The sequence below is a fragment of the Tursiops truncatus genome, chromosome 20, assembly GCF_011762595.2.
Source record: "Tursiops truncatus isolate mTurTru1 chromosome 20, mTurTru1.mat.Y, whole genome shotgun sequence".
Taxonomy (NCBI): Eukaryota; Metazoa; Chordata; class Mammalia; order Artiodactyla; family Delphinidae; genus Tursiops; species Tursiops truncatus.
Window position 1 is genome coordinate 37,212,067 of NC_047053.1, and position 9,505 is coordinate 37,221,571.

The 9,505-nt window shown below is 49.3% G+C and overlaps 1 protein-coding gene across 1 annotated transcript; it reads left to right on the forward strand.

Annotated features, from left to right (window-relative positions):
• The first annotated feature begins 2,760 nt into the window (after window positions 1–2,760).
• On the forward strand, window positions 2,761–6,955 carry RPL19 (ribosomal protein L19). Its single transcript, XM_004319120.4, has 6 exons — window positions 2,761–2,802; window positions 3,680–3,786; window positions 5,117–5,239; window positions 5,877–5,997; window positions 6,379–6,489; window positions 6,749–6,955. Exons 1-6 carry the CDS (start codon window positions 2,798–2,800, stop codon window positions 6,870–6,872), a joined length of 591 nt encoding a protein of 196 aa, XP_004319168.1. The 5' UTR covers window positions 2,761–2,797; the 3' UTR covers window positions 6,873–6,955.
• The last annotated feature ends 2,550 nt before the right edge of the window (window positions 6,956–9,505 follow it).

A 9,505-nucleotide genomic window follows, 5' to 3' on the forward strand; every position in this document is an offset into this window, starting at 1 on the left:
CTCCGGCCCCGGTCCCGCCCCTCGCAGCCCCTCCGCTGGCTCCGCACAGACAATGGGAGGACGGCGGAAGAGACGCATGTGTCTCCCGGCGGGCGCTAGCCTCCGACTGGCCTAGGGTGAGGGTGGCCCATTATGGGGGAGATTAGAAACCCGCCAAGGGGCTGAGAGCGGGGTGGGGTGGGGGTTGCCGTATACCAGTGGATGCCAGGCGCGGATGGAACTGAAGCGCGGATTAGCATGGCTGGCACCGCCCCCCTCTTCCGTCCCAAACCGCTCTTCCTAGCTGGTCTCCCCATTCCACTCCAGCTTGGGCCACCGGAACTTCACGGCCCTGGTGATCCTGGGACCCGGCTTTAACTCTTTTCGCCCCACTGTGGTCCCAGGCCGACTTGAACCAAACGGAAAGTCCCCTCCCTCGCCAGTATGGTGGTGCTGGCCGGCTGGGGGCTGAAGCTGTGGTGGGGAGGGTGTCCAAAAGGAGTCTCAGCAGAGACAGCAACAAGAAATCCTAGGGACTCAGGAGTCCTATTGCCCTAGTGCTAATATCCCCCAAGCCCTTCCAAAAGGCCAGGGGTGGGCCTGGGTGAGGTCTGTGTTCCTCGAAAGAAAGGAAAAAGGAAGAAATGTGGAGTTGAGACAGGAAAGACTGGCAAAAATCAGATCTGTGACCTCCTTTTTTTTTTTCTTTTCCCTGTATTTTGGCCGCGCTGTTCGGCATGCAGGACGGTTCCCTGACCAGGGATCAAACCCGGGCCTCCGCAGTGAAAGCTCTGAATCCTAACCACTAGGCCACCAGGAAACTCCCAGATCTAATGACTTTTGACCTAGAATTGCTCCCGCTTCATCCTTGAATTGGGGACAGATACCCAAGGCCTGAACCCCACCCACCATGATCTATGGAGAGAAAAAGAGTAGGGGATTCTGGCAAGAGACCTTAGTGCCAACTTGGTTCAGGCTCTTTGTGGTGGTGGCCCTGGACGGATCAGCACACCTCTCCTGTAAAATGGGTTTGCCGGTACTGTGGTGTCTTTGTCACCTGGGATTACTGGGAAGAAGAGGGAAATGAAATTAAATGATGGATTGCTGGGGTGTTTGGAGATGCTGTAAGGTGCTGTGCAGGGGTCAATCATGACAGGAAAAACTTACCTCCTTGTATGACCCCTTCCAGGGCTCCACAAAGAGGAGAGATGAGAAGTAGAATGAAGAAGATTTGTGCAGGTTCAAAGACCCTAAAGTAAGCCAACCTGGGAATTCCCTGGCAGTCCAGTGGTTAGGACTCTGCCCTTTCACTGCCTAGGGCCTGGGTTCAGTCCCTGGTCTGGGGAACTAAAATCCCGTTAAGCCAGTGCAGCCAAAAGTAAAAAAAAAAATAAGGCAACATGCTATGTTCTGCTGGAGGGGAGACTGTGAACACACTGACTCCTTTTTACCCTGGGTTTTGCAACAAGTGATGGCCAGCCCCAAGAGCCAATACTGAGCAGGGCTCCCATCTTCCCCTTGGGCACAGGAGAGCCTGGCATGACAGAGAAGGCATGGGTTTTGTAGTCAGAAAGACCTAGATTTTCAATTTTTGCTACCTCAGCTGTAAAATGGCAATGACACTACTTGTGAGGAAGTGGCATAAATTTTGCATCCCTTCCTCTTTTTAATTTTATTTTGGGGGGTGGGGGCGCACCGCACGACTTGTGGGATCTTAGTTCCCCCGAGCAGAGATCGAACCCGGGCCCTTGACAGTGAAAGCACGGAGTCCTAATCACTAGACCGCCAGGGAATTCCCTTCCCTTCCTCTTTTTGACCTTCTCAGCTCTATTTAGCAGCCAGGAAAAGTTCAGATGATAGATACAGGATTATCAGCTGGAGCGAAGCAAGGAGTTGGAGCCAGAACTCAGATCAACGTTTCTTGGACCCTGGAATGTTCTCCTTGGTTTTTTGCCTTGGATGCTCCAGAGCAAGAGGAAATAACTATGAGAGGGCCTGTCGTTCGATTTTTCTTTTTTAGACTTTCGCAACTATTCATTCACTCACTCGCCATTTCTCAAGTGCTTACTACCTGCAGAGCTCCATGGCCACTGGAATACAGCGTGAGCCAAACCAAAGACTGGTTCCCGCCATCAAGGAGCTTGTCTTAATGCCTTCTTTTGCAAGTTGCAAACGTCAACTCATGTGATTTTCACAACTAGACGACGGATATATTAGAACTAGGTACACTATACATAAGAGAAAACTGAGGCACTGAGAGATTTAGAGGCGCAGTGGCTCAAAAACATACACTTATGTCTTTGGTGATCTATTCTGCACTCCAGAGGCTGCCAATTACCGGAAGAGTGAATAAAAGGTTGCTTTTGTCTGATATCTGCCCTTATTACTCTCTCTTGCTTCATTTTTTTCCCGCTGATAAATCATCCTTCCATAGAATCCAGTATGCCTGGGAGGAGTGGGCCGCTCTAGTCAAACTACTTTATCCCGCCTGCGCAATCCAGCTGACTTCCGGCTTCCACTGCCCACGTGATCAGGTACCATTGCTGCGCATGCTTAATAGGAAGTCGGGCTATACCACTTTGCCATGCCGAAGGGAGATATTTTCTATGTTTTAAAGTTTAAAACCGATTCCTGATATTAGGCTTCTGTTATCCCGGGTATTAACAGAATATATAAGTAAGTTTAGGGTGGCGGAAGATTAAAGGACCGGAGGGGAATACGGGCGAAAGCGGAGCGGGGGGTGGGCTCTCCCCTTCACAGATAATGGGAGGAGCCTGGGGAGAGCAAGCTCTTTCCTTTGGCCCCTGCGGTCGCAGCCATGAGGTAAGGGCTCTCGGGTCTCTGATACTGATTGATCCTGGCTGCGGCCGCACTGCGGGGCTGTGTACCGCAGCCCGTGCTGGAAGAGACGGGGTGGAGGCGGCCCTGAAGCGGCGCGTCCCGGAGCTTGGGATAGGCCGGAGCACACTAGCTCCCAGCCTCGAGAGGAGGGGGTGGGGGAGCGTTCCCGGAACTCTAGGACGGGGGAAAGGTGGGCTTCGCGCCCCACGTGTGTCTGAGGAGACCCACGCGGGCAGAGGAAAGGCGGCGGCGGGGACTGGGTTGTGGCCCCCTTACTCACTGGGCCGATCTATGGCTCCGAGCAGATCTCTGCTTCCATGTGACGTAAGACAGGTCGCGAGTAGGCCCCAAGCCTCCGACTTTATTACTGGGATAAGAAAGGGAAAAAGAGCCCAAGAAGCAAAGGACTAGATTAACTAGCACATCAGGCCCACTGGCCTCGGATTCTTCACGTTAAACACTTGTTTTTAGTGTTGGGTACCAGAAAGGGCATAAGCCCCATCTTCATTCCAATTGTATCCGTTAGTCTCATTTTCCAGAGGAGAAAACTGAGACACAGAATAAGACATAACCTAGAGGTTGTCGACATCCCAGGGTGGGCTGTTCGCCTACAGGAACGCACAGGCAAAGCTTTACAAAGGTCTTGGTATAGGGAAGATTATTAACCTGGGGCTGCGTCGTGGGTGGCCGAAGTCTGGGGGGACGTGTTTGTCTTTAGTACTAAGTGCACATACACATGCACCTCCCCCCGCCATGTTTCATGACATTAGAAGACTTGGAAGGGCAGGTCTTGTTGGGGATGCTCATTCTTGCCCAGGAATGGTTTCCAGGGCCTGATAGTGTTTTCTGTTTGTCGCAGTATGCTCAGGCTTCAGAAGAGGCTTGCCTCCAGTGTCCTCCGCTGTGGCAAAAAGAAGGTCTGGTTGGACCCCAATGAGACTAATGAAATCGCCAATGCCAACTCCCGTGAGTTCTTGGGGTCTAAGTTCCTTCTTCATCCTACCCCTTTCTCATCCTTTGTGCAATGAAAGTTGACACGATTGTGTTGACTGTTAACAGACCTAGGAGAGCTCATAGTTTGGGGGGTGGTTTATAAAATGGAGGAGTCACAGAAATATGGAATGCCAGATGTTCTCTTCCTGCCACTTGCCAGAATGACAGGATGGAAGTTAATGGAACCACCCGATGTTATATTAATAAATATCGCTAGAGTGGATATTCTGTTTTATGGCTGTGAGAAGGATTTGTGAAGAGACAGTACAAGGACTGGGGCGGGGTAGAGATGGCCGATGAAATGATGAATTGGAAAGACCTGGGGCCTCAGACTTTATTAGAGACCTGTTTGCATATAATTCAAAGGAGTAAGACAGTGTCAGTCCTGCAGATAACATCAACATGCCCACATTACTTCAACATAATATTGTTACAGGGAAAAAGTATTCAATGACATTGTTTAAAATTGTAAGGCAGACTTTATTCAGAACAATTGCAGTAGTTACAGGGACCAATGGGATTTTACTTTGGGGGAGAGAGATTGAACTCAAGTCAGAATATAGCGTGGGCCAAGGAGCATGGTTTAGGGGATCCGTGGATGGAAAATTAATAAGAGGGCGATAAACTATAATGGAAAAGAATATATAAATATATAAAGAATGTATATATGTGTATAACTGAATCACTCAGCAGAAATTAACACAACATTGTCTTAATTGTTTCTTTTTTAAAAAAGAAAATTACTAAGGAAACAGGGGTAAGGGGGATTCTGGCCTGGGTGGTCAGTTATCAAGGGTAGGGGCTTCTGCTTAACTAACTTAAGCAGAGTTTTTTACTAAAACTAGAATTTACAAGGAAGCGTACAGATGGGCCTAAGAGAAGCTTCAGGAACCTGATGAAAGTTTGGTCAAGCAGGAATCTGTGAATATCAGGGAAATCCTTTACCTGTTTGGGTTTGTGGTATTGTAATGTGTGCTCAAAAAGTCCTTATTTTAGACTGGTAGCTAACAGGTGAAACAGGATCTGAAGGACTAGGCCGTATTTGTGTGCTGTTTTGATCACATATCCCCAAATATGTATATTTGGAGTGTGCTGTAAAACATCTAAAAGGGTAGAGGTTTTCTGTTGTTGCTGCTGTGTTTTGTTTTTTAAGAAAGAAATAGAAGTTCCCCAATTCCCACCATTTTTGAAAACCAGGGATGTGGGCAGCGTCTCTGGCATGTCCTGTTTGGACTCTGCGTTGTGACTGGTGTACTTGGGGCTAGGCGCCACCTGACTGACCAGGTGCATTGTGGTTTCCCAGGTCAGCAGATCCGGAAACTGATCAAAGATGGGCTGATTATCCGGAAGCCTGTGACAGTCCATTCCCGGGCTCGATGCCGAAAAAACACCTTGGCTCGCCGGAAGGGCAGGCATATGGGCATAGGTAAGTACATTCTTCCCTTTTCTCCAAGACTTAGGGAATGATAAATGATTAAGTCTAGACTAGGATATATTCAGAAACCTTTCCCATTCTGACTCATTTTGAGCCCTTTTCCTACTCCATGATACTTGGTGTGTTTTTCTCTCTGCAAATCAGAAAGTTGGCACTGGTGTTGGAGTTGAAGGTCTTGGTAGAAAGAGGTCACATTTATTGAGCACCTGTACCCCCGTACCCTACCCATCCATTCTACTGGATGCTTGGGAAATGTCCAATAAATCCTAAAACCGCTTTCTAGGCTCAGGATGACCTAGGGAGATGACGGTCACATCGCCTTTTTAAAGCCCTTCCAGCTTACCGTGCTGCCTTGGTGCATGCCCTGTCATATCCACATTCTGTGGAGTGAATGGGGAATAATTGCCTTGTTTGTGCTTCCTTAAAAATTGAGTAAATGAAAGAAATTAAATACTTGGGATCATCATCTGTAAAGTGGAAATAAAGCTACTTAAAGTGAGGTACACTCTTGGCACATGACCCAAAGAGTTATAAAGTGTTTCAGAAATTGGTAGCTATCGTTGTGACCAGTCAGCTGGCTCTAGTAACCCAGATGCACTACAGGGAGCCTGACTCATCTTCCTCGTAGGTAAGCGAAAGGGTACTGCCAATGCTCGAATGCCCGAGAAGGTAACCTGGATGAGGAGGATGAGAATTCTGCGTCGGCTGCTCAGAAGATACCGTGAATCTAAGAAGATTGACCGCCATATGTAAGTACCTTCTCTCGGACCCACCAAGACCCATTGTTGTTTCGATGGCTTGTTCTTTGCACAGATACACAAGCTCTGTCTCATTGGCCTTGGGGAGAGAGCCGTGTGTCTTGGTATTTTCTAAGAAAGTTCTTCCGTTCTGTCCTGTTCTGCTCACATACACCATCAGGACAGCCCAAGAATTAAGTTTATCTGCCAGGTGAGCTCTTCTGTCTAGAAATTGCACAAAAAGTCCTAGTTTGGGGGAAAGAAGTCCCTGCAGCAAGAAGAGAGGAGAGGAACCCTACATGCTTAGGGGCCTTGTGTAGAGGAGCAGATCACAGGCCAACCTCGGTGTTGGTCCCATTGCTGACCAGAACCTCTAATCCTTGTACGCTACAGGTATCACAGCCTGTACCTGAAAGTGAAGGGTAATGTGTTCAAAAACAAGAGGATTCTCATGGAACATATCCACAAGCTGAAGGCAGACAAGGCTCGCAAGAAGCTTCTGGCGTAAGTTTCTTTAGGAATTGGTGTCTGTCACAGGGGCAAGTTCTGAGACATTTAAAATGTGCTGATGTCTAATCTCGACTTACATGCAGTCTGTCCAGAATACAGTTGTTGTGTTAGAGGTGTATGCTGCTCTGTCCTGTACATACCCACATACCACCTACCATCAATGTCAGGGTGGTGTGGGGACTTATTGGCTAGTTGAAGCAGGAGCTCTTGGTGTCCCCAGCAGCTCACCCGTCTTCTCTCTTCCATTACCCAGGGACCAGGCTGAGGCCCGCAGGTCTAAGACCAAGGAAGCCCGCAAGCGCCGTGAGGAGCGGCTCCAGGCCAAGAAGGAGGAAATCATCAAGACTCTGTCCAAGGAGGAAGAGACCAAGAAATGAAGTTCTCCTTTTCTTCTCTGTACATAGTGGCCTCAGCAGTTGCGTAGATCACTCATTCAATAAAAGACAAGGCTTTATCTGCCTGCCTCTCTGCTTCCAGTTTCTGGCTGCTTGGTGGGTCTTCACTGTGTACAGGGCCAGAACTGAGGAATGAGATACAGGCCCTTCCCTGGGTTCCTGCTTCATTTCTCCCTTGGCTCCTGGCCTCTGGTCAGGCTTATGCCCCCTCCGTCCATGGGGTGTGGGGCCTACTTTGAAGGGAGGAGAGGAATGGCTTCTACCCAAGCCTCGAAGACTGTGCCTCAAAACTGCTCTTTTCAGCAGAGCATGAGTGGCACCTCAGACATGGTCTCAAATGTTGGTTGGGAACCAGTATTCAGTTGTGGCATGAGTTGTCACATTATTTTAAAACAACAGAAAATATATGCTTGCACTGCTCAACTGCACTGAGGTTCAAGGTTGTGGTCTACTGCCTTGGAACTCCAGGACGGTGGGAATTTGAACCACCACCAGTCCAGAAGGTATGGTCTGGACTTGAACTGCTGGCGACTGCCTAAGCTGTCTTTAGACAGCCTTATTGAGATAGAACTGAAGCTGTCATCTTGAGCATCCCAATTTCTATTTCTAAACTTTTTTTCTTTCCTGTCCTTAAAAGAAGGATTGTTTCCTGTTTTGGTTTTTGGTTTATAACCATCAAAAATGTCCCAGAGAAAAAAGGCTTTCTCAGCAGAAATTGGAATAAAGGCACATAACATACAAACTTGTCACAGCAGTTTTGAGTTACTTAATTCATATCCCTTTTTACAAATGAGAAGTAGGTTTTATTTTGCCTATTAACTGGTAGTAGTAACCACCAAGGAATTTTTCAGTAAAGTATCTGCTCTGTGAGCCAAGTACTGAGGCACTTTACACTGACTTGTATTGATTCTATAATTTTCACAACATTGTAAAGTAGGGTATTAGCTTCTCCATTTTGCAGATGAGAAAAGAGGTGAAGCCAGGTGTTGGATTCACCTGTTAAGACGACCTGAATGGGAAAAATGGATTCAAGATGAAGTAAGATAGGACTTTGTAGACTTACTACGGAGGCCTCAGGAAGAAGGCTAGCTTGGTCCCCAGGCCTCGAGCTTTGGAGGACTGGGCAGAAGATGCCTTTGGTGATCAGGAGAAGAAACTAGTGGTGGGGAGGATGCCTGGAAGAGCCAAGTTGAACATTTGGAGTGGGTGGCAGTTTGAGTGACAGGTGTCCAGGTGGAAGGGGTCAGTCAGCCAGTTAAATACAGGAGTGTCAGCTCAGGTGAGAAGTCGGGGGAGGAAAGTTGGGCACAGCTATGGCTGGTGTGCCTGTCCTGGTTACCTCTGCGGTCTACCGGTCTCTGAGGAACTCTTGTGGGCAGTAATGCGAAGGCCAATGAGGGGTCTTCAGGATGTGTACTGGGCACATGTTTCCATCTGCACTTGGTGTGGGAAAGGCAGGGCTAAAGCGATCCTGGGGGCAGCAGACCTATCCCCAGCTCTGCCTGCAGTGTCCTCGTCCAGTCCGGACAGGTGGGGATGTGGGTAGCCCAAGCCAGGGAGGCCCGGACGGAATAGTCCAGACAACCTCCATCCCCACCCATGTGCATCAGAGCCCCAGCTGAGAGGACACTGCTTTTTGGTTTCCCTGTTGCCGCCATAGCAGCCTGTGCATAATGTATCCTTAGGCTTGCTCTAAGCCTGTCATTCCATATGGGGAAGCTGTGGCCTGGAAGAAGGGCCTCGGCTAAGCTACTTGGAGCATGAGATGCCTTCTTCTCAGAGGAGGAAGGGCATTGAGGCCGCCCACCTCCACTTCCTCCAGGCAGTAGAGGGATGACAGGAAGGAGATAAGCACCTTTACTGAGGCTCGTGAGCCTGCAGCACAGAAAAGGTTTCCACCATGGACCAGGAGATGGTGCTGTTCTCTCACAGGTCACTGAAGGTGTAGGAAACTGCCTCACTTTTGGCGGAGTGGTGGGGGGGAGGAAGAATCAGGTTGTAAGAGCCTATCTCTTGGGAAGCCTTGCATGTAGAAAACACTTCTTTCTGAAGCTCACCCCAGGCCTAAGCTTACCTCTTTCCAGCACAGGCCTCTAAACCCTTCCTGGGGCAGGGCCTAGGAGGGCCCCCTTAGCAGGCAGACCCCTTAAAGTAACCGCTGGGTCTCTTCCAGGTCCTGGAGCCTTGTGGAATTCTGATGAAAAGACATGTCCATTCTCTCAAGAGTTTGCAACTGGTCCCATCATATAATTTTACCCTTTAAAGGGGCTCATGGCCCTGAGGTAAAGACTCCATGAGCAAGTCCAACTCCATTTCTGGAGGAGGAACCTGAGTCCTGGAGGGGCCAATGACTCCCCAGAATACCAGTGTGGCTAGAACACTAGCACCCACCTTTGAGTCCTCCAGACCAGACGTGGGAGGGGGTGACTCGGAGTGGGCTGCAGCCGAGAGGTACGGAGCACAGCTGCTGCTGCAGGGCCACGAGCTGGAGGAGGGGTACAGGGTACAGTGGGTGCTCTCTCTGAGGCTGAGACGGACCACCTAGGCTGGCTCCCCAAAGCACAGGGAGGGCCGAGGCCGGAGGTACACTGGCTGGTCGCACTCTCCAGCAGATG